At 40.0% G+C, this 27,301-nt stretch overlaps 1 protein-coding gene across 3 annotated transcripts; it reads left to right on the top strand.

The window, feature by feature from the left end:
• Window positions 1-26,997, top strand: ska1 (spindle and kinetochore associated complex subunit 1). Of its 3 annotated transcripts, XR_005004985.1 has the most exons (8): window positions 1-247; window positions 7,072-7,197; window positions 11,171-11,295; window positions 13,429-13,526; window positions 13,666-13,800; window positions 15,837-16,006; window positions 16,449-16,648; window positions 26,826-26,997. XR_005004985.1 is itself a non-coding variant. In XM_036529888.1 (7 exons), the coding sequence occupies exons 2-7, from the start codon at window positions 7,092-7,094 to the stop codon at window positions 16,595-16,597; spliced, it is 783 nt and encodes a 260-aa protein (XP_036385781.1). In that variant the 5' UTR covers window positions 1-247; window positions 7,072-7,091; the 3' UTR covers window positions 16,598-16,887. The 3 variants fall into 3 exon arrangements, 2 of the variants coding, with proteins under 2 accessions (XP_036385781.1, XP_036385782.1); XM_036529888.1 differs by lacking the exon at window positions 26,826-26,997 and having other exon boundaries at window positions 16,449-16,887; XM_036529889.1 differs by lacking the exon at window positions 26,826-26,997 and having other exon boundaries at window positions 7,091-7,197; window positions 16,449-16,886.
• The last annotated feature ends 304 nt before the right edge of the window (window positions 26,998-27,301 follow it).

Below are 27,301 nucleotides of genomic sequence, written 5' to 3'. Positions count from 1 at the left end.
GCCAATCCATTTATAACACCGCCAAGCGAACGTCACTGAAAATAAGTACTTAAGAAAAGGAAAGCGGAGGGAGATCAGTTTGAATTGAGAGGCCTAACGTAGGTTTAGTATCATCAAAATATTGTAGAAAGTTTATCAGAAGTAGCCTACTAACAAACCGTGTTGGCTACTGGCTAGACACTATTTATGACGATTCAGTGAAACAGGCACCCCTGATTTTGGATATGAAGTAGTAACGTTACATTGAGTAAGTAATTTATATTTTTATTATATTTGATTATTAGCTAACTTCAACGGACAGAAAAACACATTTAATTCAAGGTGTCGGTTGGCGTTAAGTTACAGTACCACCAAAATTCCAGTAGCTACCGAGCTATGATGTTAGGTTTGAACGAACTAGCTATCCAGCGTAAACGCTGTCTGACATGAGCGCTGGCTTAGGTAAGTGGCTCGCTGGTTCACGGCAGTATTTTAAGCATATACTTTAATCAAATAAGAAATCTCATTATCTCTTCTTAGGTTGGGAGATTCAGTAGAGTATCTGCGACAGCTGTTCAACTCAGGGTCGAGTGTTCTCGTGGAGGAAATAGTTCATGTGATCATATGTAAAATAATCAAAATGTGATAATGTGGTATATGCTAGAAATCTACCGAGTTAGGCAGTTATATGTCGTACTCGTTTAATATGACGGGAATGTGTACAGTTTGATGTTCGTAATTGCTAACAAATGTCTTGCATGTTCATTGTGAACTTACGTGTCGTAGCTAACACCTAGTGCTGTATTTGTATTGTAGTACTATTTGTAGCCTGTTGCTAAGTTCTGTATATTGCTAAGACTACCATGTTACACGAGTCAACCTGCATGAACCTAAAGTTGCATACGCCTGTTGCATGTGACGTCATTGCACGCAACTTTTATACAGAACAATTCACAAACTGCACTGAGCATGCAACCACATTTATATCTTGTATGTAAATTCATTGCGTGTTGATGAATAGCTTATTCCATTTCGATTGCTTTAAAAGGCTACTACAGTTTTCACAGATAAAGTAGAAAAGAAATACTTTTTTACGTCCTTAACTATGTAAAATGTATTCATATTCAACTGAATGGAAGGCCTAGTCTGTACTTGTGTTCAAAAATGAGTTATGTGTAGGATCTGTGTATTGATTGGATGTTGCATGAAGCTGAATTGATGACAACTTCATGCAACTTGGTTGCAGCTGAGTTGCTGGTTAGTTGCCGAGGTGTCACGACGCAATTAAGTGTTGTAAGTGGAAAAATTTGTCATGTTAGTTGCTTTGTGTAAAGGTGTCATACTTTTTGTTTCATCATTCATAAGCACCCCCCCCCCCCCCAATAAAAAAAAAAAACAATGTCGCATTTACCATCACATTTGTAGAGGCTAATAGAGAATCTGCAATTACTGTGCAAAGTCAAAAATACCACAAAGATGAAAGATGCAGTACCATTTCACTAAATGCAGCAAGTTCCTAAAAAGAAATTTAACTTTACTAAATTTAACTTAACTTTTTGCCTTAATTTCATTTCAGCTACAATTTACATAAATACACAAATCCATACCATAAAAAGCTTTTATTTGTCCTGGGAGGGGTGTTTTTCAATTGACAGTAAAGAGAACAAAAGGCTCAGAGGGGAAAAAGCAGTCAATACGTGCAAGAAACCTATTAATTCCCAAAAATTCCCCAAAATTACCATGAAAAAATTCTAATTATGAAGATTCTGTAACCCAACCTAAAATTTTAGAAAATATACTACCATATTGTATTATACAGTACATTGTTTGCAGATGGCTTTTAAGTGTGTCCTGTCATGACATAAAGAATTTTTTTAATTGGGGATACCACACTATACGTTTGAAAGAGAAGCTAGATAACTTTGTTTGGCTACCAAGCCATGTTAGATACTTGTTCAGCTCATGCTTATTTACATGTCCCCTCTGGTTTAACGCTTTCACACATAACTTATTTCTTATGCTACGTAGTGCACGTGTTACCTTACATGCTTCATTATGTTTTCATTAGCGTTATTTAAGCTTCTCATAGTTTTCAGTTAGCATTTGCTATATTTTTTTAGTTAAATCACTATTTCCTCAAAGGTAATATTAGCTAGAATTTCTCCTATCTAGTTTTCTAATTGCACCAGTTTTAACATACGCGCTAAACGGCTAATCACACCAGTGTGACCGTACGCGCGACGGGGTTAATAATTTACAATGCACTGACTGAAACTACAGACGTGTGAGTCGCCGATATACAGTGCTGCTTGAAAGTTTGTGAACCCTCCAGACATGGTCATTGTTTTTGTTAAAAAAATTAAAATAACCTTATTAAATGTACGTCCAAACCCCAATTTGTAAAGCAAACTTTCCAAATGATGGACACAAAAAAAAAAAAAAATCATTATTTATTCAACAAAAGTGGTTTATCTCACAAAAACTGAAAATTTGACTAAAAATTGAAGTATGTGAACCCTTTTATTTAGTAGCTTGTGGCACCTCCTTTTGCAGCCATTACTTCAACCACACGTCTTATGTCTCTACCAGTCTTTTTTCTAACGTCTACCAGTCTCTCACATGTGCCATTGGGGATTTTTGCCCACTCCTCCTTGCAGAACTCAGCCAGTTGAGAGAGGTTGGAGGGACATCTGGCATGTACCGCCTGCTTCAGGTCTAGCCACAACATTTTGATTGGATTGAGGTCTGGACTTTGACTAGAGTACAAATCTTTTTTTCTTTTAAGCCATTCCTTGGTGGTTTTGCTTGAATGCTTTGGGTCATTGTCTTGTTGCATCACCCATTTTCGGCCCAGCTTCAGCTCCCTGACTGATGGCAGGAGATTCTCATCAAGAATTTGTTGATAGGCCTGAGAATTCAAGTTTCCTTGGATAATATGGAGTTGTTCAGACCCGGAGACAGAAAAACAGCCCCAGACCTTCACATTTCCACCACCATGCTTCACTGTTGGGAGGAGGTTCTTTTCTTGGAATTCAGTGTTGGCTTTTCTCCAAACATGGCGGTTTTGATTATGACCAAATACATTTTTTTTGACTCATCTGTCCAGAGAATGGACTTCCAAAAGGCCTCTGGTTTGTCCAAATGCTCTCTGGCAAGGTTGAAACAGGCTTTGTTCTTTTTTGAGAGCAGAGGCTTCCTTCTAGCAACCCTCCCATGAATGTCGTGTCTGTTCAATTTTTGTCTGATTGTAGACGCATGTACATTTACCCCAGATGCTGACAGAGAGGTCTGAAACTCTCTAGAGGTGATGCGTGGGTTCGCCTTTACGAGTTGTGGTCAGGTTGAATGCCCTCCATTTGTAGATGATTTGTCTTACAGTGGATGGATGGAGCTGGAATCTTTTGGAGATATAGCCTTCCCCAGACTGATGGGCTGTCACAACCTTCTTCCTGATGTCCTCGGATATCTCCTTTCCTCTTGGCATTGTTGGTCTTTGTGGGTACACCTTGGCACCTCTCTTTTAATCAGTGTTGCCCAACCCCTTTCCTAAGGATGTCTAATTTGATTGGTCTGCTTAACTGATTAAGCACCCAAATGTGTTTCACCTGAATCTGTTACCCACTTGACTTTACCAATGCAGCTGGGGGGTTCACTTACTTTTGCACATACACTAATTCCATCTTTCATGTAGTTTTTTGGCTACTCACACAATTCCCTCTAAACAAACACATGCAGTTGATAAACATACATCTGACATTTAATATATAAAAACTGGTAATGATACTGTAAAATAAGAAAATCATGGTAAAACAACAGAGAACTCTGAACTGCTCAAGGGGTTCACATACTTTCAAGAAGCACTGTATTTACCATTGCTTCATTTAGGCAGAATATGTTAAACACTATAGTTTAACCGCTCTTTAACATTAGCGGTCTTCCACTGATAAACGTGGCATAAGATGCACTATATGGACAAAAGTATTTGGCCACACCTGTTTTTCAGGGTTTGGGCTCAGCATACCAAGACATTTTGGACAATGCTATGCTTCCAACTTTGTGGCAACAGTTTGGGGAAGGCCCTTTTCTATTCCAACATGACTGTGCCCCAGTGCACAAAGCAAGGACTATAAAGACATGGTTTGATGAGTTCGGTGTGGAAGAACTTGACTGGCCCGCACAAAGCCCTGACCTCAACCCCATCAAGCACCTTCGGGATGAACTGGAACGGAGATTGTGAGCCAGGCCTTCTCGTCCAACATCAGTGCCTGACCTCATAAATGCTCTACAGAATGAATGGGCACAAATTTGAATACAATGTCATTACAGTGTAATGGTCAGGCGTCTGAATACTTTTGTCCATATAGTGTAGCTTTGTGGGTAACCTAATTTAGCAATGGACAGTGTTAAAAGCTGCTGTGAGTGATTTTTAAGAATTTTTAGAAGTGATGAGGGAGAAATGATAGGACCATTGTTTGTTTACTCGCTAAAACTGATACTGTTTTATAAATAAACCTACAGTCAAGTTTGTCAACAGCTTAGCCTACACCACTCAACTACTGTAACGTTAAATGTAATTTTAATGTTTGACTGACGGTACCAGCTTTCATGTTACTGCAGCAAAACCAGGCATGGCTGACATGAATGTTGTCAGGCTTATTTAAGCTAAGAGGAGAAGTGATGGGGGATAGGTTTATTTATTGTTTAAGTAACATATTTCTCGTGACAATTACATGGGTTAAAGAATTCCGGTCCCACGCTGGAAATCCGGCAGAGATTTTAGATTAGGTAATGAATTATTACTAGCGCATACAGCCTCTGATATTACCAGACTGGAATGCAATTTTACTAAAAACAATCACTGACGTGGCGTTTTTTTCTGATGAGTTTTAACCAACAGTAGCCTGTTTAGGCAACATACTTGCACGAGAGCACTGTTACTATCCAATTCTGTAACTAGTTTCAACTTTCTGTGAGGCGGGGCCAGGAAGTATTTGCGGGGACTGTATCAGTTGATTACTGCACAGTAGGCTAGCATGCATTGAATTAGATGGATCATGGAAGCGAAACTTGTGAAGGTTGGCGCAGACGCAAGCACAATAGAACAGGGGGTGAAAAATAAATGGCGATAGGCTTGGTTAGATGAAAACGGTAATGACGGACAAACGCTCGGTGTATGTTGTCACAAATTGACTTGCTGGGAGCTGTGGCTGCTGTAGCTGCTGCCGCTTCATCCATCCAAGACCGTGTGTGCAATCATAAAGTCCGCATTTATAGCGGAACATGACCTGTCTTTCAGGATAGCGCCAGCTCTTGTTGATCTGTGCAAAACATCACAGAACTGCACTCTCCAAACTTAGCGTGTCAAATACACAGGTCAGCTACCTATCCACTCACATTAGGCAATGTTTAGTGCGCAAGCTGTCAAAACGGGTGTTTTCACTGAACGTTTGACGAGTCCACAAACCACAACATGGATAGAATTTTCAATGTCTTGGGCTGATTCTAGGATGATGACTTGGACAAAGTTGTAACACAGCATGTTGGTACTCGACCAAGTTGTATTGAAGTTGGACTTTTCATTTTTAATAGCATTTAAGAAAAAAAAAGAAGCACTTTTAATTTGAGCACAGCAATACAAAATTGTATTAATGTATTTTTTTGTTTTACTATTTTGACTATGTACGTGCATCCATTTTGACAGATGACCTCTGTCATGGGCTACTCTGCTTGACTCTGCTTGGGTCAGCAGATTGTTGTGATTTGTGGCGTTCCAACCACGTGTGTTGCCAACAGTGGAGTTGCAATGTGCCCTCTAGTGGACAAACTACGCAATGACAATACTCATAACATTTTTGAAGGATCCATCTTCCGTCTCTCCGTTTCTTTTTTGTCGCTGATCGGCCGTTATAAATACAGATACCGATATATCGGCAATTGGCTCATATCGGCCGATAATATTGGCATGCCGATTTATCGGTCGGGCTCTAATATCAACTCTGAATCATTTGGACACTGAATTCATAAATAGTTTTCTTGCTTCAGAGCACTTTTAACATCGGGATCATGCTGCTGTGGAAATAAACCAACTGATGACAATGCACAGAGCTCCTCAGTATCTAGTTGCAGTAACATACAGGGTGGTGCCAAATTATGCAGGTCCTCAGGCTAAACAATCAATGCAAACCATTTTGAGAGGCTCTGAGGCCCTGTTTACACTTGGTTTTAAAATGTGTCTTGGGCATTCGGATGACAAGTGGACAGCCAAGACCCATTGCCGTTTACACCTGTGTCTATCATGCGTCTCCATGGTGTCCAGCTGACCACTTGTGTTCAGATTTCATTACCGCCTATGTCACTCCTGCTAGAAGGTCAAAGGGCCCCACGCACAATTATTATGTCTGTCTCTGTCGCCAGACAAGCGCCGGATTTGTTGAGCACAGGCTAGCTAAGAAAACAAAAATGTTTCAAGAACTAATATACATGTACAGGCTATTCAAACTGTTGAATTTAGCAGGAAAAAGTCATTTGTGACTTGCAAAAGAGCGCAGGACAAGACAAAAAAGAATGTTAGAAAAGCAGTGGCTTTCTCCGCTGCTGTGATAGCCACAAGACCCCGAAGGCATGCTGTCACCAAAACAACCACCACGTCCTGCATTGATGATGCATTTTCCTGTTATGTCCTTGTTGAGGACGCACCAGGATGCATTAGCGTTTACACTACAAAAGATATGTGGTCAAATGTGTCCCAGACCACCTCAGCAAGTGGTTTGAGTGATCGGCGCACAATGCGTCTTGTGATTCATTTTAAAACCGAGTGTAAACAAGGTATGAGAGAACTCAGTATGGGCCAGTTACAAGAAAGCCATACAGTGGTCGGTTAGTGTAAGGCTTCAGGTGCAGTATAGCAAGTATTACAATTCAGCCATTGCAATAATCCATGATTATGTTGGCATGCCTTGGAGTAGTTGATAATAGTATCTGAGTTCCCTTTAATGTCCTGAAGGCTCTTGGTATGTTGTTTGTTCATGTCCAGTGACCATGCTGACATTTCATAAATGGCTTAACTGGAGAACTGTTTTTAAGGAAGAGTAGCCTGTCTTTTTTTGTCTAGAATGATGATGATGATGATGATGAACTCCTGTGACGTGGGGGAACTGGCCCTTCAAATAAATGACAAGATCTCAGCTATTAGGAGGATCCTGGAACTGCGGCCTATTGGTATGTGAAAATGTAATTCACAATGTTTAGATTCTTGTCTATGTAGCAGACATACAAAAGTGCATACAGAGGTTAGGCTAAGAGCAGAGATGATACAAGTTCAACAGTGTTGCAGTCGATACTAAGAGTCATAACATAACAGGACTTTCTGTGAAATTCTGTAGCCAGTGCAGGAATCAGAAGATATAGCCTAACATTTTATATCTATCTATCTATCCAGAGCTTGTAATATAATGTAATATAATGAAGTTTGAAAAGAGAAGGTTTGTAATTCAGTTCTGTTCCAGCCAAATCAAAGTGGAGCCCATTTGCTATCTCTGGACAGTTGAATTAGAGCAGCGTTTTTCAGCTTTTTTCGCTTCAACACCCCCTTGGACTATTCCAAGGAATCACACCCCCCATCAATAGTCATATGTGCACATTTAGCACTTCAAATTTACTCATAAATTTTGATGTTTTACTTTGTAGGAAAATTTAAGAAATTACCGTTGTCCTGAACAATGACAATAAAGTGCTCTTAAATCTTAAATGTATGTAGCTTTGATTGTTACAATTATAATGTTTAAGTTATTGAAATAATTAATTTATATTCTAAATTATAATTATAATGATCTTTTTCCAACATTTGTGAAACGTATAGCCCTCTTCTCCAGTTTCCAAAATGTAGCACTTTGAATCTGACAGTAATGATCATGACTGTGAAGACAGGGTGACTAATGAACGCTTCTGTAAGGATATTTCCACTTTGCTATGAAGCCTGGCAGTTCAGGTATGTGAAAGTGTTGCTGCTTTGTGAAGAGAAAGAACATGGTTCAGTTATTAGTTCTGCTAGTTAAGGTCACTGCTTTCCCCTTGCTCACAATGTTGAACTTTTATGTAACAATGAAAAAATCAGTAGGTAAAAATAGGTGACAATAATGCTTTTCTGTGCTATTGTTATTAGTCTGTCGTTGAAAAAAAACTGATCATTTCATAAGATTGAAATCGGATGCAGGTTAACAGTGTATGACATTTCAGAGGCTCCATTTTATTTTTTATTGATTTAGTTGTTAAATCTGATTGGAAACTGTTCTAACTGCCCGTGAAACTAAACAGCAACAGCAATGTTTATAAAGAACGTTAATACCGGGAGCTCCGTAAGCTTTTTAGCAAGATATATAGAACATCAACTAGCATTGTTTTGGAGGAATGGGCAGTTTTAACATAATTTAGCTGGATACATCGTGACGAATATTCAGTAAGTTGCTAATATTGTAAATTTGCTAACTACAAAGTGGATGCAGAAAGAGGCCAATTGTAGCAAGATACCTGTCAGACCTGCTGCAACATTAAGCTGCTACCATGAATATTTAATAGCCAACAAGCATTAATAGGGGCAGCAGTGTAGCATAGAGTTTACGGAGCAGGACTCGTGACCAGAAAGGTTGTCGGTTCAATTCTAGGGGTCGACCGATTATCTGGTCGTTAGATAATTGGGGCCGATATTTGCAAATTTTTAATTTTTAATTATCGGTCATCGGTATATTTTTATCTAAATTCCTGATAAAGAAAACAAACAAACAAACAAAAAAACCCTTTTGAAAGCAATGTGTGTACTATCCCGACGCATCTCCTCTGTCAGAAAAACTGCTATTGGTATGGCTAACAATCCACAAAATTCCCTCATTGGCTGAGACGGACATTATCTGACCTTGAAAATCAAACGTTTTCTCAGACCTGCTGCTGGAAACAATGATGGAAGGTAAGTATCCAGATAAAGGGTTGTTGTGCTCAAACCATGCAGTTAACCAAATTGCACTAGGCTAACTGGACCCTTTTGAAGCAGTAGAAGTAGTCTACACGTAAGCTATAAAAACAAACTTGGAATATAAAAGAAATAAGGAACTAATTGGTGCACTTATAGAATAATTTGCAACAGTTTGAGACTGCACATTTAACAAATAGTAATGTATGTTTATTCTTTCAAATGAAACATTTGAAGAAATTTACCCTAAGGCACAGCCCTTCTGAATTGCAGTCGTCATTGAAGCAGCCGTTCATGAAATTAACACAGTTTGCACTTCACAGTATTTTCGCTAACTTTATCACAGTTCTTCCATACAATACCCTACTTTTGTATGAGCTGTCCATTTTTCACATAAATGACTTATGAGCAAATGGGCTCCTAGAATCTCCTCGCTTCAGAAAAAGCGTGGACGCACAGGCTAGTTTTAAGGTTTAATATTTCATACTTTATGATGAAAATGCAGCCTAAATGATGTATCAATTCGCTTTATTTCTTACGCAGTGATTGCCATTGTTCATCCGATACTTGAATGGTTTTGACACAGCGATAGGCATCTGTTGCGTAGCCAAAATAAGATAACCATAGAGAAATTTACCCACAACGTCAATATTAGCTCCCTTTTAGTAGGCCCTGTCTCTCTCTCTTGTACACCGTCTCATTCAAACGTGCACACCCTCGCATACACGCTGCAGCTCAAATGTGACCTTCGCTGATAATCTGTAATGCCAAATGTGGTCACTTTAGTTATTGCAATTTTCAGTTTATTTTTATCTTTGAGAAAGAGTTTTCATTTGATCTTTTTGCTCTTTATTTAACTTTATGCCTGAAAACATGACTAAGTAAAGAGGGTTTGTAATTAGGTCCATGTTGTCACAGCCTATTTCTTTTCACACTAGAAAAAACATGGTAAAAGCATTCAAATATCGGCCTGGAATATCGGTTATCGTCCTCTTTTTGTCACAGATAATCATTATCGTTTCGGCCTTGAAAATGCCAATTGGTTGACCTCTATTCGATTCCCCGCTGGGACACTGCTGTTTTACCCTCGGGCAAAGTACTTACCCCCAAATTGCCTCAGTAAATATCCAGCTGTATAAATGGATAACATTGTAACTGATGTAAGTCAAACTGGGTAACAGCATCTGCTAAATGCCAATAATTGTGAGACACAAGCCGTTTTCACATATGAACTCTGGACAAAGTGCAGAGAATCAGGTCCGGAAATTGGCTGGAATTGCCCTTTCACACATGTAGCACACAAAAGGAGATTGTCCATGACACACGCATTCTCACCTACAGCCAAAAGCACCTGATACAGTCTGTCAACACCATACCATAACTGTAGGAAATGGGGGCCTAATTTGCAGGTATATGCTTTGCATGTATGACCAGTGAATATGATAGAGAAAGCAGATTATTTTAATATACCGGTTTAATCATTGAACTTTCTTTAATCAATGGAGGGTATCTTGATGATGATCCAGTTCCCAGGGAAGAGAAGCTAGAAAAGAATAGAGCAAGGAATTGTTTTCATGGTTTCTTGCAGCAATCATCAGAACAGGATATAAAAGCACATTTAAAGTGCATTATTGGTATTATTTTTGAATCAAGTAAATGCAAGTGAATAGGTAACACTCAAACGTAATGTTTTTGAATGTATTACTACTTTTTTCCCCTTTTTGAAAACCTTTTCCGTCTTTGACCCATGTTCTTCTGGATATGAGTGTCTACTTGGCAAATGTAGTTTTATGAACAAAACTACTTGCCCTGTGTAGCTTCACTTTCTGCACAGGTCTTAACCCCTGGTGTAGAGAGAAACACACACACAAAACTTTTCTGCTAAAATTAATGAATGTTAAATGAAAACAGCAAAAATGGCAAAGTGGTAAGAACAGTGGTAAGAGTGGTCGTATGGTTGGACCCCTGAACACCTCTACTTTGATCCTAATGAAAAGATGCTCTTTTAAGACACAAACAAAATGATGTGTCAGCTGCTGCTTGTATTATTGTGTTCTTGTATTTTGGGAATGCATTTCTACTGAAGATTTTTCTTTTTTACTTGCCAGAGACTTTGGTGATTCTTAAATGGATGTAAATATCGTAATGTTCCTTAAGTTCATAAATTCAGTTTAGAACTGTAAAGTTGCACGAAAGTAATTTCATCCCTCTACTAATGTTTTTGTACAGCACAAGATCAAGAAAAGCGAAATATTCTTCTCAAGTTGGGACAGAATGTCCTTACCATAAATGGACTCATTGACAAATTCAAAACATGCATCTGTCAGCAAAAAGATATGCTGAAGAGCTTGAAGGTATAGTATGCAGAATGCATCACATAATCTAAATTTTATGATGTGCAATGTGTTCTTTAGAAAAGTCAAGCAAAAGGAATTCACTTCTGATTGCAAAGCTTTTTTATGGAAATGTATTTATCAATATTTTTGTATTTTGGAGAAATGGTGAGAGAGAAAGTGATATTTGGTACTCCAGGTAAGAAATTAGATGTTCAGGTCTACTTCATGAAATCAAATTTGTGCATTCCAGCAGGCATTTTTGGTCTGCAGCCGTATTTATACAGTGGTCTAATTCTGATATCTATAAAATGCCAAATGTACCCACCTGGATAACAAACAGGCTACCATTTCAGTTAAACATGTTGAAATGGTATATGTAATGTTACATTTATTGTTGCAAAAGTTTCTTGCCCCTTTCAAACACAACAGCGCTAAAATGTACTGTATAAAATGAACACCTTTTGTATTTGCTAGCTAGCAAGTTCCAGAATTTTCCAATTGGCAAACTGTATTTACATTATGAATATTTTGTAAAAGGAAGTGACAAAAATGTTTGCAGGGCAGCTCATACAACATAAAAAGACAGCTGACACATAAGTCGGAGAAAATTGCCAAAGCAGTTGGTGAATCACTGGACACTTTAGGAACTAGCTACGCAAAATATTTCCACCACTTAAGGGGACTAGGGCCTTGTCCTGTTGTAAGAGATGCCACAGTGTACCCCAACACAAGGTGGACACTAGCTATATGGCCAAGAGAATTTTTTTCCCCCAGCATAACCAGGGCAGCTTCCAGGTCTTTAGAGAAGTGTCACTATAAATCACTGCTTTATTCAGTGGAAAACACTGATAACACTATCAACACCATAATGTCTAAACGAGGCTAGGGATTATTGTGCACCTCTCTCTTATTGTCCTTGAGCTGTGTCTCGATTGTCTCAGCTGATTTTTCCATTGCTAGAGACAGGAAGTTGTAAAATCTGGCCCCACGTATACAAATTTGTTGTTAATTTGTTAATATTAAGGCACATTTATCTTTATAAATGTAAATGTTTGCAATTTAAATGCTATCAAATGTGAAATAATGCAATATTTGTAAAACAACATGCATTTTCTATGTGTATTTTTACTGTACATGTTCTCGTACATGCCTGTGTAGTTACCAACATTGTTCTTGTGACACAGTAGCCACCTTTGTGCACAACTTAATCAATGTTTGTGTGTGCCTAAGAGTTGCAAAGAGAAAACAGGTTTAAGTGTGGGGTCAGACTGCGTGTATATTGGCAAGTAATGAGACATGCTCATTTTCAGCAACATGGCCATTTTGTGTAAATTCTCAGCTGAAGTTTACTTCCTATATTCATTATTGTATAAGAAATTTAACTCAATGTTTTGTAACCAGTGCTTCCTAGACATCGGGGGGGTGGCAGAAGACTCAGTATTCAGAGAGACTGTGTGACTCATCTGTCCAAATAAATTGTTACATGGTATAAATTATAAATTGCTCCTGAGGTCCTGATGAGGACAAAACAGAAATGTAAATGTGTTACAATGTAATTTAACAATATCAAGAATCTAATGGACATTACCATGTACTCTCTTTTATCACTTAAAAACTGTCATTAAATTAACAGTAATAAAACAATAATACGACTTTAACATGCTATTATACATACTATATACATAATTTAATTAGCAAACTATTTATATATGGCATAATGAAGCATAATAAAAATATAACTAAACATAAAATGTCTTTCCTTTTAATTTCTAATCCATAAAAACACCTACAAATGACACTGTGTGCATACACAAGAAGTGTGCGTATGTCTGTATATGTTATTACACCTCATGTAATGAATATTTTGCAGTAAAAGATTCTTCTGGAAAATTGCTGGTAATTTTTTTCCTCCTAGGTGTTTATTGTGGTTATTACTTTACTATAAATTTCATTGTGCTTCCAAAAATTATCCTAGCTCAGGAAGTGTGGTATGCTCAAATTCAGGTGTGGCATGGTGCCATGCCCATAAAGTGCTAGTGGAACCACTGCAATATACATTGTGCCTGTGCTATCAGAGCCTTCTTGTTAGTTATGCTTTGTTGTTTCTGGATGGTGAATTGAAGTGATTGGCATTTTTCTGTGTTCCTGCAGGAACTTGAGGAGTTCTTTCTAGAAGACTTAAAAGATGGACGACATCTCAGGGAAAATTTGCCACCCCATATGCCCAGGAAAGGCCTTCTAACCCCAGTGTAAGCAAAGGGTTGACAATGGGATTTTTATACAATTTGAAGCATTAAAAATATTCTTTTTAATGCTTCAATATTTTATATGCTTTATATTCTTTTATAGTTTGTTTTATTGTCCCTGTTCTTTTGACCCTTGTTGCAGTGGGCTGGATTTAACCCAGAGCTGTGAGACTGATGTGCAGCCAGCCAAACAGCAGATCCTGCCAAGAAAACTTCCCTGCAAACAGATCAGAGGAATGGAATATATCACCATACAGGAGTTTGAGGGCATCCCACAGTGAGTTAATCAGCCTCAAAGTCATAACAGTCAAATGGAACAGTAGTATCAGTGTACCTGTGTTTTTACAGTAGTGATTATGTACCTGTGAATCAGCCTGTCATGAACCAGTGTGTTATTCCAAAGACATGATGTGTTTCTCAACCATCCATTACGGGGTGTATAAATGACAATGTATTGCCTAATGGCATTAAAAAACCAAGTGACTTTAATGACGCCAATAATGTACTTCCAGGAGCAGATTGACACCTAGAATCCTTGGAGCAATATGTCCATGGATGATTGCTTGCAGCAGGCCACATTTTTTATGGCTTCATATCACAGTAAATAGCTGCATTGCTTTGAAATACAGAAATATGTAATGAAATAGTTTGAAGAAACATGGTTATAAAATATGACTATTTCAAAATGAAACTTGCATTTGTTTGATTCTGATACTGTGGATTCACAGAATGAAGACAGCCTTGTGTTTATCAACCAAACACTTACAATGTTTAACTCTGAGGAGTCAAGAACCAGTCTTCTGGATTATTTTGAAATGTTTTGCTGTTGAATTTGAGGGAAAACAATAATAGCATGACTTACATGCACCAGTGTGTAACACAAAATAGTGACATAAAATTATGCAGTACATAATAAAGAGTGTATCAACAACAAATAAACCATATTTGTTTATGTCAATGTCTCTTCTCAAATGAAGCAAAAAAAATTCTCAAAGGTAAAGGTGGGTATAATATCTTCTATGGGGAAAAAAAGGGAAACAAGGGGCTATTAGGATTAGGATTATAATACTTTACCTTCACCCAGCCTTAACGAACTGATTTGTAAATCTTTTACCCTACCCTGGTTTGTTCCTCTGATTTTATTTGTTGTAGTTTTGTAGTTTTTTCATTCTCATATGTATGGAGATACTGCATTTCACTTGACTTGTTGAGTCACTTGCATGCCGTTGTTTTTGTTCATTTCATGCTGGTTTGTTAAATGCAACATTGTATTTGCATATTAAATGTCACTCTGGATAAGAGTGTCTGCTAAATGGCAAAATGTAGGGCTGCCCCCGACCAAATATTTTCCTAGTCGACTAGTAGTCGCACGTTTATGATGTTAATTTAATTATTTAAATATATATATTTTTTAGGCATCAGAAAATGGTTTGAGTTCCAGGGCTGAGAAAGAATGTTATAAGTAACATTGTTAACACTGTGCTACATTGCAGAGAAATACAACCGTAATAATGAGCCTTTAGAATATAAATTTTACAAGCGCACTGACGAAGAAAACTAATGGAATAACCCTTTCACACGCACGGTCACACCAGTGTGATTAGCCCCCCGGTGTGGGGATCAAACCAGAAACCTTTCGGTTACGACTCCTGCTCCTTAACCACTATGCTACATTGAATAAATTTAAGGCAGGCAGTGACCTTTGTGCGCAACAATAAAAAGAACGGCTCTTAAGTACTACCATTCAAAGGACTCGGATCAGTCACAAACATTTTTTTTTCTGCGACTAACCGACCAATGAAAACTTGGTCAACTAAGACTCTTCTCATCGATTAACGGTTTGGTCGAGGGGGCGACCCTAGCAAAACGTAAATGGCTTCTACCCTGGTCAAATGCATACTTGCCGCTCTTGACTGGTTCATTGCCAGGTGTTAATTAAATCACCTGACTAATTGTTAATTGATGATATTTGTATAATAGGAACTAGCATTGTCAAGCCTGATGAAGGCTGCTTGAAGGAGGTTGCGTTTATGCTGGTTTGTATTGTTTTCAAGATAGAAAAACCATTGTGACTTTAATCTGAAGATTCAAAAAGGAATACCTTGAATCAGTCAAATTTGTTTCAATGCCCACTGCCCAGTAATATTCAAGTATTAGGATTTGTTTTCTCTCATCTGAAAGACCATTTTGTTTTGAATGAGCATGATTTTTAAGTTTTTTTTTTTTTTTCACCTTTGTACAAAAAACACAGTAGCACTTGAACAATTTTCTCTTCTGTCTGTACATACTTAGTAAACCCTTTTCACACTATAGGTACATGAAGGGCCGTATGACACACAGCCAGCTTAATGCAGCGGTACAGAGTATTAACACAGCTGTGATGGAGAAATACAGCGTCTTGCAGCAGCCATCTAAGACCTTGAGCAATACAACCCGCAAGCTTCACCAGCGCTTTAAGGATGAGGAGACCAAGGACACCAAGGGTACATCACTGCTGACCACAGCCACCTTTTTATAAAGTGGAAAATTTCATCTTATTGTTTCATGCTTAATGTTATTTCCAGTAATAGTTATTTCCACAGTAATAGTAAGACAACTTATGCATTGGTTGTCTGAGTTTCAGACCATTCAGTTTGTCTCTGCAACATTAGGGTAGTACTGTGTCGTCAGTCATGTTAAAGAACTAACACATTCAAGGAATACCTCTCCCACTTTCCAAAAATGTCTTGCATGTTGTGAAACAAAAGTTTTTTGATCCGTTAACAAATGAACATCTGCATAGATTCTTTCCATACACCTTAACTCAGATAACTAAGACTAGCTAACTAATCTTAGATTAACTAAGATTTTTGTATTTCCTTAACACATGAAATGCTTTGTATTGTGCAAGTGACAGGGTTAACTACTCATTTGGTGTTTTTGTAGGCCGTTTTTTTGTGGTGGAGGCAGACATTCGGGAGTTCACGCAGATGAAAGTAGACAAGGGCTTCCAGAGCATGCTAAGCATGCTACGTCACTGCCAGCGTCTACGTGAAGCGCGAGGAGGTGGCCTTGTCCGCTACGTTTTGCTGTGAGCTGGAAAACTATAGGAACATCACCTCCCTGCTGACCTGAAGACATCAGGAGTGGGTTGCCTGTTTTGCTCCACTAATAGGTTCTGTTTTTCTTGAACACAGCATTTTTGCTGTAGTTCTGAGATCTGATCAACATATAATAAACCACAACACACAGGAGTCTGTCATTTGCTCATATGGGCAAACAACTCATTCTTTATGCTTGGAAATTGATTAAAAAAGCACTATGGTTGGAGGTATACAAAGGCATAAAAACTATAAATTAGCACTGTAAAATCTCATTGATATCATTAAAATCTCTTAATATCTCATTGTTTGGTTTGTATATTTAACTAAACTCAGTCCTTTGGATTCATGCACAAATGCTTAATTTTCCTAAAAACGTAGTTAGTGGCACCACATCAGTTCTTGTAGCACTGCAATGGTAGCAACGTCATTGGTTCTTGGACATTGCACAGTTGATGACTTCTCAGCCATGGGTGATACCACTCTGTCTTGTCACAGCCAAATGGCAAGATTTAGAACAGAGGCTCAGCTGGTAGAAGCTGTCTGTCTTTTCCTTTTGGAAAAATGTTTTTTAACTCAAAAATCCAGAAGGACTCTCTTTGTAGCAGTCTCTTGTTAAAATCACCATCTCTCCTTTTGGGGTAGACCTTCTCAATGCCTAGGAACTGCAGGTCAGAAATGGAGTGATTAGCTGATTGGAAATGCCGGGAGACAGGTGATGTGTCATCCTGTCTCCTAATTGTACTCAAATGTTCCAGGACTCTTGTTCGTAGTGCCCTGGCTGTTTTACCTACATACAAAAGTGGGCAAGGGCAAAGTAAAACATAAACAACATGGGTAGATTTGCTCGTATAAACTGTTTGATTTTGTATGTCTTATGTGTGTGTGGATGTGTGAAGAGTTTTAACTTTAAATAGTGGGAACAAGACATGCAACTTATATATATATATATATATATATATATATGTATATACGTACGTTCACCTGAGTACCATGGGAGTCAAACTATGTTACATTTAAAATTATTAAATGTCTTTTAAACAATAACAAAACTTTAACAGCATTCACTCGCTAGCGAACAGGCTAACGGCTTTGAGCTACCGCTAGGATGCTAGCTAATTAAACTAAATTATTCATTAAATAGAAACAGACAATTATCAGGCATTACAACATCTTACAAGTTATGATTATCGAATACAATACCACATTTGGGAGTAACATTTGGGATATGACATCCCTCACCTGAAACAAGAAAACAAACGTTTCAGTGGTGAGCTGGGCTGGAACTTCAGCGGTCTCGTCTCCAACGGCCAACTCAAGAACCCAGCCCGAGCGCCCTAACTGCACCCGCTGCCAATCCACAGCGCGTGGACGGCAGACAGACACAATAACGGCAGAGACACAGACGACCATAACGTACGATCAAGGAGGGGTAATCGTGAATACACCACATAGACACAAATTTTCCAATGCACATAAAAGCGTACGTGCCACACCAGTAAGAATTAATGTTTTTAATGTCACTACTCAAAGGACTGTAAGTTAGCTTAACGATGCAGGAGTTGTCCTTTTGTTTGGAAGCCAGATCTTGAGAACCTGTATTAGAGGAGGTACGTACTTTATGTAATGCTACATCCAACCAGCTATCAGGGTAGACCCTTATGCTGAAATCTCAATACAGAACTCTCGCTTTGACTTCAAAATCACTTCTGTCAGAACAGATACAATGTAGTCTTGTAAACTGGCTAAAGGGTAGGCCTCGTTTAAGAGATGTAGGGTGGGCACTACTTGCATGGAGTAAACTGTTTTTCTCTGTGTCTTTTCTATACAAAGAACTTATAATGTGTCCGCTAACAACAGAAATACAGGTATCTAAGAAGTTTACATTGGTGGTACTGGCTGTATAAGTGAATTTAATTGATGGTCTTAAGCAGTTTATATACAGGACAAACAGTTCAAATTCAGGTAATGAGCCTCTGAAAATCACAAAACAGTCATCAATAAATCTCTTAAACAAAATGATGTTGTGTAAAAATGGATTATTATTGAAGACACTGTTTTTCCAGAAAACCCAGATACAAGTTCGCATAGTCAGGGGCCATGGTGGCACCCATGGCTGTGCCATTAATCTGTAAATAGTTCAAAAAGGAAATAGTTTTTAGTAAGAACTAGCTCGGCCATCTCTACAATGAACTTGGTCGGTAGGCCATCATCATCAGTCCGTAAATTCAAAAAATGTTCCAAGGCAGTCTAGCCTTCAGTGTGGGGTATGTTTGTATAAAAAGAGGTCACATCCATAGTGGCAAGTAGAACATCATGACCTGAGTGACCCATCTGAGACAGGCAGTGTAGAAAATCAGATGTGTGCCTGAGATAGCTTGGGAGGGCTGTAACAAACGGTCTTAGTATGAAATCAACAAAATTAGAAAGTGGTTCAGTAAGACTGTTATTCCCTGCCACTATTGGCCTGGTGGATTAGTTAGATTTTTGTGAACCTTAGGTAAAATGTAGAAGGCTGGCTTAGTGGGAAAACGGTTAAAAAGATACTTGAATTCTTGATCTGAAATTAATGAGGAAGAATGGGCTTGTTGAAGAAATTTTTCCATTTCCTTTTGAAATTGTACAGTGGAGTCAAAGGGCAAGGCTCTATGATATGAAGTGTCCTGTAATTGTCTCAGAACCTCTTGGTCATATAAAGATTTAGGCGTAACTACCAGATCAGACAGGTGTGGATGGCAGAGGAGACACGGTTCTTACCGTAGCCGTAGCCAAACTAAATGCCGCCACACTACAACCATCACAGCATAATTTCTTTTATTAATATCACCAGCACCTTTGATCTGCACTGGATAAAGTGAAGTTTGGTTTTATGAAAGTCCGTAAGTTTGTAATACACGGGAACGCCACCCAACCTGGACCTATTGTTTGGACACTGGTTTATTGGAGCTACCTGCGCGTTGAGAACACTTGGCCATCCACTCCGAGGCTTATAGGATAGCGCTACCAACCACCTAGCAACACCCTAGCAACAACTTAGCAACACCCAGGCAACCACCCAACAACGCCCTAGCAACCAAATCATACCATAGTAACCATCTGGCAACATGCTACCAACCACCTAGCAACACCCTAGCAACCACCTCATATACCTTAGCAACGCCCTGGCAACCACCTAGCAACAGCCTAGCAATCATCCAGCAACAAGAAACCTCCGAACCTCAGAAACCTCTTGGAAACAACTTAGCAACACCCAGGCAACCACCCAATGACACTCTAGCAACCAAATCATATACCTTAGTAACCATCCAGCAACAACCTAGAAACTGCTTAGCAACATCTTAGCAACCACTGAGCAACACCCTAGCAACCACTTAGCCACATCCTAGCGATTGTCTCATATACATTACATGTTTTTGCTGCAGGGTTGCAAGCGCACTCTGCATTTTCTTCAGGAAATGCACTTTTCTAGTTAGTGTGATTGCAATGTGAAGTGCAACTATTGATGTGCAATGTGAATTGCAACTATTGATATCCGATAGTTTTATTCTTCTTATTCCACCAAATTTTGTCCCGCTTCTCCTCCCACAATTTTTGAGATATCGACCCCAAACCAACTGTAACTCGTCCAGTCTGACCCTGATCGGTGCGCTTGTATACAGCTAAGCCGTACCCGCACTCGTTTTCTGGTTTTTGTTGGTTTTTTCATCCCTTTTTTCCCATGGACTCCCATTCATTTTCAAAATCACCCCCTCACACTTCATGTCCTTCCCACTCAGTCACTTTTCACCCAATAGCCACCATCCCTCATATGCTACTTCAGGACAAATCACACAACACTCATCCAAGACCATCTTTACCTGCACTCATCTTTTTGTCTTTCACTCATCTCTCCATCCTCCCATTGACTTCAATCCAAAGTCTTACCGCTCCGTCACGCTTCGTACCTCATATATTGGCTCAGGTCATGCCACCCAACACTCATTGAAACCCATACTGACCCGCACTCATCTTTTACTCATTCATCCCTCCATCCGCCCATTCACCTCAGTGCATTTTTAAGGTCTTACCGCTTGGTCACCATTTGACCAATAGCCATGGGACCTGATATGTTGCTTTGGGTCATGTGACCTAACACTCACACCAAAGGTGGGTGTGTCCCCCACAACCATATTGTTTACCCTAGCAACCACTTAACAACCACCTAGACACACTTTAGCAACCACCCAGCAACGCCCAGTGACCATATTGTTTACCCTTGCAACCACCCAACAACGCCCTAGCAACCACCTCATTTACCTAAGTAATCATGTAGCAATGCCCTAGCAACCACATAGCAACACCCTAGCAACCACATAGTAACGCTCTGGCAACAGCCTAGCAACCACTTAGCAACAACCTAAAAACCACTTAGCAACATCCTAGCAACCACCTAGCAACTCCCTAGCAACCACCCAATATACCTTAGCAACCACTTAGCAACAATCTAGAAACCACTTAGCAACATCCTAGCAACCACCTAGCAACTCCCTAGCAACCACATAGGAACTAGCAACCACCTAGCAACCACTTAGCAACACTCTGGCAACCACCCAGCAACACCCTAGCATTGCCCCAGCGACCATATTGTTTACCATAGCAACAACCTAGCAACATCCTAGCAACCACTTAGCCACATCCGAGCGATTGTCTCATATACGTTAGCACGTTTTCGCTGCCGGGTCACAATCACACTCTACATTTGCTTCAGAAATGCACTTTTCTAGTTTATTGTAAAACCTGACCAACAAAACAAAGAAAACCAGCCTATGCACACCAGCAGCAGGGACAAAGTGAGCCTTTCCCCCTGCTCCCCAGCCACACTTGTATTTAATCAGGATAAGGATAAGGATGTTTTATTGTCATTCCTCGACATGTGCATGACAGGGAACGGTTCAGAATAATTATGATAATATCAGGAAGAACAATAAAAAGAGGAAGCACACAATAGCACACTAGTAAAGATTAAATAGGTAAATAAATATATAAATATGAGTGCAAGTGAGCAGAGTAGTAGTCAGTATAGCAGCAAAAAAGAGAATGTTCAATGATAGCAGCAGTTCTCTGTGAGATCCAGACTTAAAGTGCAAAGTGCAAGGTTTCAGTCTAAGAGATTGCAGCAATGCCCTGGTGGGTAATGATGCCCAGATGTGGAGTGATGAGTTGTTCAGTGAGTCCCAGAGTTTGTCAGTCTCACAGCGTCTGGGAAGAAGCTGTTCCTCAGCCTGGCAGTTCTGGCCTTGATGCTGCGTAGTCTCCTGCCTGAAGGGAGGGGGGGGGGGGGGCAAACAGTCTGTTGGCTGGGTGGATAGAGTCCCAGGCCTTTTTCCTGCACCTGCTGCTGTAAATATCACCAATGGTGGGTAGGCTGCTGCTGATCTTCTGTGCAGTCTTTACCACCTGCTGCAGTGCCTGTCTGTCTGCAGCAGAGCGGTTAGCGTACCACATGGCGATGCAGGAAGTGAGGATGCTCTCCACCACACACCTGTAGAATGAGATGAGGACTGAGGTGCCAAGGCCCGCGTGTTTCAGCCTCCTCAAATCAGGCTTCAATTAGTAAGGTGTGGCTCGTTACCCAAAGAAACGGCTGGCGCCCCAAAGAAATTGCCAACACATGGACACAATTAAATGATTGACACACACAATTGACAATGTACAATTAGCATTTAGATTCATGGGAGAGGTGGTGAAGGCTCTCCTTCACAGTCTCCACAGGCAATATGCTGGCACCCTTCACTGAGGAGTGAGTCACACCTCTGCTGAAGAAAAGGACTCTAGACCCATCTGATGTCCAGAACTATTGGCTGGTCTCTCTCCTTCCTTTTCTGTCTAAAACTCTTAAACGAGCTGTGGCTAAGCAGCTATCCTCATTTTCTTCTGGAACAACCTTCTTGATCCTTTTTAGTCTGGCTTCAGGACTGGGCATTCCACAGAGACTGCCTTATTCTCCATCACTGAGGCTCTTCAATTAGCCAGAGCTTCCTCCCGCCCCTCAGTCTTGATTCTTCTAGACCTCTATGCAGCCTTTGACACGGTGGATGACAAAGGATAATTGCTGACACTGCTCTCCTTCAGGTTGAATCCTACCTGCCTGGATGCTCTTTCAGGGTGTCCTGGAACTGTGGGTTGTCTCGACTCCACGGCCTGTCTACAGGTGTCCCTAAAGGCTCTGAACTTGATCCCCTCCTCTGTCATCTCCTCCCATGTTTTTTGTATCATTTCTATGCCAACGACATGCAACTCTTCCTGCCATTTCCTCCATCTGACACACAGGTTTCTGCACGTATCTCAGCTTGCCTGAAAGACATTTCACAGTGGATGGTGGACCACCACCTAAAGATGAACTTGGCTGTAACTGAGATGCTTTTCTTCTCATCAAAGTCCTCCCCATTTCAAGAGCTCTCCCTCAGCCTAGATGCTACAAGCCTTACCGTCAATAGCGCTGTCCAAAGCCTTGGTGTTATGCTTGATAGCCAACTGTCCTTCTCTCAGGTGGCAGCAGTGAGTCGGGTGTGCAGATTCTTCTCATACAACATCCGAAGTATCCACCCCTATCTCACTAAGCATTTGACACAGCTCCTAGTTTAGGCCCTGGACCTCTCATGCCTGGACTACTGTAACTCCCTCCTTGCTTGCCTTCCTACCTGTGCAATCAAACCTCTACAACTAATCCAGATCGCAGCTGCAGGATTTGTCTACAACCTCATTAAATGTAGTCAAGTTACTCCCCTCCTCACTTCACTTCACTGGCTTCCTGTTATTGCTTGCATCAAGTTAAAAATCTTGGTGTTGGCATACAGGACAGTGAATGGGACAGCCCCCTCATACTTATGACCACTCTAAAAACCCTATGTTCCCTCAAGATCGCTGTGCTCTGCATCTACAGGGCAACTGACTATCCTGTCCCGACAGGGTCGCTCTTTTCAGACACGATCCTTCTCTGTATTGGTCCTTCAGTGATGGAATGATCTCCCCACAGAGGTTAGGACAGCAGAATCACTGGTCATCTTCCGTTGCAGACTGAAGACCCACCTCCTCAGACTGCATCTCAGTCCCACTTCAATCCCCATCCTCTAACACCTGCTACCTCTAGTATTGGATGTTTATTTTATGTGCAGTATTGTGGTGTATTTTCATTCTGTGTTTTAGGGACTGTTGTATCATAGTATGCTTGGTTTCTGTCAGATTGCACAAGTTAAATTTTGAATAGGGTTTGAACAGAGTTATGCTCACACTCACTGGTCACTCACTGAGTGTTGTTAGCTTGGTCTGACACTGTTGCTTGTTTAAATTGAATGGGTACATACAAGTTTTATTGTGATGGAATTCGCTCTGGATAAGAGCCTCTGCTAAATGCATGTACTGTAATGTAGTCCATTTTGTTAGGTACGGTTGCTGGTTTGCTAGGTAGTAGTGGGTGAAGGTTCAGGGACCAAGGCCTCTGTGATTTTTATCTTTTTGTAAGGCTATTAATCCTATCCTAGGTTTCTTATTTTTCCAGTAGAATTTTGTTAATGCCCTATATGCACGGCTGCGCATGACATATTTCCAGTGAAATCTCAGGTTGCTTGGCTCCTTCCGCCGACCGTAGAATGCTATAGGAATGCCGGTCGCCAAAACAGCCTAAACTCTGCTAATGTTACTGTTGTTTATTTATGTTACTTCAATTTGTGTGCATACCTTTACCTAATATCATAATGACATCTAAACGTCATTTAGTGTCATTTCAAAGACGGCAGGACAGCTCTTCTAGCCACCACTGCTGTGTGCCGCTATGTACAGCATCTGCTAAATGTAACTCTGTGTTTGACACTACTGCAGTATAGCAGTAATGTTTTGTAAGGGATGTTTAAAAAGAAGTAAAGATGACAGGACAGTTTCGAACATAGAACATGATTGGATAGAAGAATAGCTGAGTAAGTAAAATATTTTCTGCTTTTGTAGCCATCACGTAAGGTAAAACTACTAATGTCATAATTAATCTTCAAATTCTAAAATAAACTCCTGTTTGTTTACAGTATTACAGACCAACTAGAAAGCTTGCCAATTTCCACTTAGCTATCCTCAGCTATCCTGTAACTGCATTACTACTGTTTCAGCTATCCTGAATAGCATTGCCTCTGTGGTTATCGAAGCTGAAGTTTGGTAACATTAGAAGAGTAAGAACTCAGAACGTGTTCAACAGAACTTTGAACGTGACATTTAATTTACTTGTCCTACTCTCAGCTGGTGTGGCGTCTCTGCTTTCTTCATAGAGCAGTAGCAGTGAGCTCTCACAGAGATCTCATTTGTGGCACTATTTTTGCCTGATATATTAAGAAAACATTACAAATACATGAGAAACATATCTAGTAATGTGATTAGCCTGCTGCTGGACGGATCATGAATATAAAACCCCAAAGCCACACTAGCTCAGGGTAGCTGGCGTTAGCAAATTACCTTCAAAATTGCAAAGATAAGATCTTTCTTAAGTTTGCTCTGCGGCGTTGTACTGCACGCCTGGACAATTCTCTGCACATCACTGATTGTGAGTTTAGGCAACTCCAGCAAACGACAAGTGAACTTCGCCGACTCTGCCATGATGTTTTCTTCCACGTTCAGTCTCGCTGACCGGAAATTTCAGAGCCCCTCACATCAAACACGGAAGTGATGCGTGCATAGAGTCCATTAACTTGTCTAATGTGTTGAGCCAATTGGTGGTTGGCTGTACTGGAATCATAGAGAACAGGTCATTTTTGGCAGTATTGTCATTTTGTTTGTGGCACTGCATCCAAGAATTGAGTTCTTCCATCAGTTTAAGTCATCTTCATTTCCTTCCAAGAATGGATTGACATTGAGGTGGAACAATTCTGACAGGTTGGTGGAGATATTCACACTGAGGTATCTGATGTCTATGGTGAAGGGGAGAGGGAGATTTTGAGATGCAGCATTCCAGCAGTCCCTGAATCAGGGTAAAATTGTGGATTTAGTATGGTTATAAAGGAGCTGGATATATTGGAATATGAGTTGATGAGCTTGACAGGTTCTTGGAGTGATTTGGTCAGTATGAAGAAGGTGATGTGGCGTAGTGGGTCTAGGAAGGAACAGGCAGTCACACAAAGGCTTCCAAAAATGATTACCTTTATTTACAACAGTGCCACAGTGTTCAGGTTGTCAGTATATACAGTTCAAGCCTGAAACAGCAGAGGTGCATCATCAAAAAGAAAAAAACACAACAAAACAACAAAGTAAGCCAATAAGGCAAGCCTAAGGCTGTCTGCAAGCCCTACAGACTCACATAGAATACAGGCATAGAAGCTAGGCTCAAGTCTCTCCCTAAGTGAGCCAGTGTAAATAGACTCCCCTTACCAGACCCCACCCTGGACTGATCCACAAGGTATAACACATACTTTACTGTTGTGTATGATCTCATGCATGATCATATTTATGTACTACATTTACACAGAGGTGTAAAGAGTACTAAATCATTTTACTCAAGAAAAAGTATTGTTACTATGGTGAAATTGTACTAAAGTAAAATTACTTGTTTAAAAATCCACTCAAATAAAAGTAAAAAACAACTTATTTAAAATTTACTAAAAGTTACTTAGTTACTTTTTTTAACTGTGTGGTTGGCAAGGTGCAGATAGATTGTCCTCTAGGACCTTTCCCAGGCAATGCAGACAGGGCAAGAGCATGTATATAACATGTTATTTTTAATTTCAAATCACCTTTATAAAATAAATTTCATTAACAAATTAAATTAAAACATAAAATAAACATTGCATAAATATTTGCATAAATATTTTTAAATTGAAAAATAAAAATGATATAAAGTGCATTAATAAGTTAAATGAAATAAACAAACATGAAATAAATACAATTAAAAACTGAAATAAAAAATAAATATGATATAAAGTATACTAAGAAATTAAAATCAATTGCCTCCTCATGTCAGGGCTCCGCCCCCTTAAGCCGCGGTGTTTTTGTTTTTCCCCCTTACCTGTGTTTTTGTTTCCCCTGTGTTCCAGCCCCGCCCCGCTCCCTGCCTGGTCTACGCCCACCTTATGCCCTCATTACCGGCACCTGCCTGCCTGCTCACCTGCATCCAATTGCCTCGTTACCTCTGCCCTATATCTTCCCTGCATGTCTCTGTCTCGTTGCTAGTTCATTTCAGTGAGTTCTTCCTGTCTCGTCCCCGCTTTAGTTACCTTGAGTCGTTTGCTGTTGCTGTTGCCGTTTCCTGCCTGTTTCCCGACTTCGTTTCTGCCTGCCGACTTGGATCCATCTGACACCATTCGCCCGCCTGGTTCCCGACTCTGCCCGCCCCGACTTCCGATCCTGGATCTGCCCCCGGACTGCTTCCCCGTGCCTTTGAACCCTGCCTGTCCCTGTACTACGAACTGCCTGCTGATTGTGATTAAACGCCTGGTTCCGTTTATCCGTTGGTCCGTGTTTGTGTCCCGATCTCCGATCCTGACACCTCAAGGACATTAATTCTTGTCATTGGATCTAAAACACATGTGGCGACAGACTTAATGAGACCAGTCATTGAAGTTTCTAAAAGCCTGAGCAGGTCTCCTTGCTCAGCTTCAAAAGCCTTCACAGCTGCTTGGACCTCTGATAGAACTGACCTTAAAAATGTTAGGTATAGTACATTCTGAGGGTCACTGTACATTACAT

This window comes from Megalops cyprinoides, chromosome 5 (genome assembly GCF_013368585.1).
Source record: "Megalops cyprinoides isolate fMegCyp1 chromosome 5, fMegCyp1.pri, whole genome shotgun sequence".
NCBI classification, from domain to species: Eukaryota; Metazoa; Chordata; class Actinopteri; order Elopiformes; family Megalopidae; genus Megalops; species Megalops cyprinoides.
This window is presented reverse-complemented; position numbering and strand designations above follow the sequence as displayed.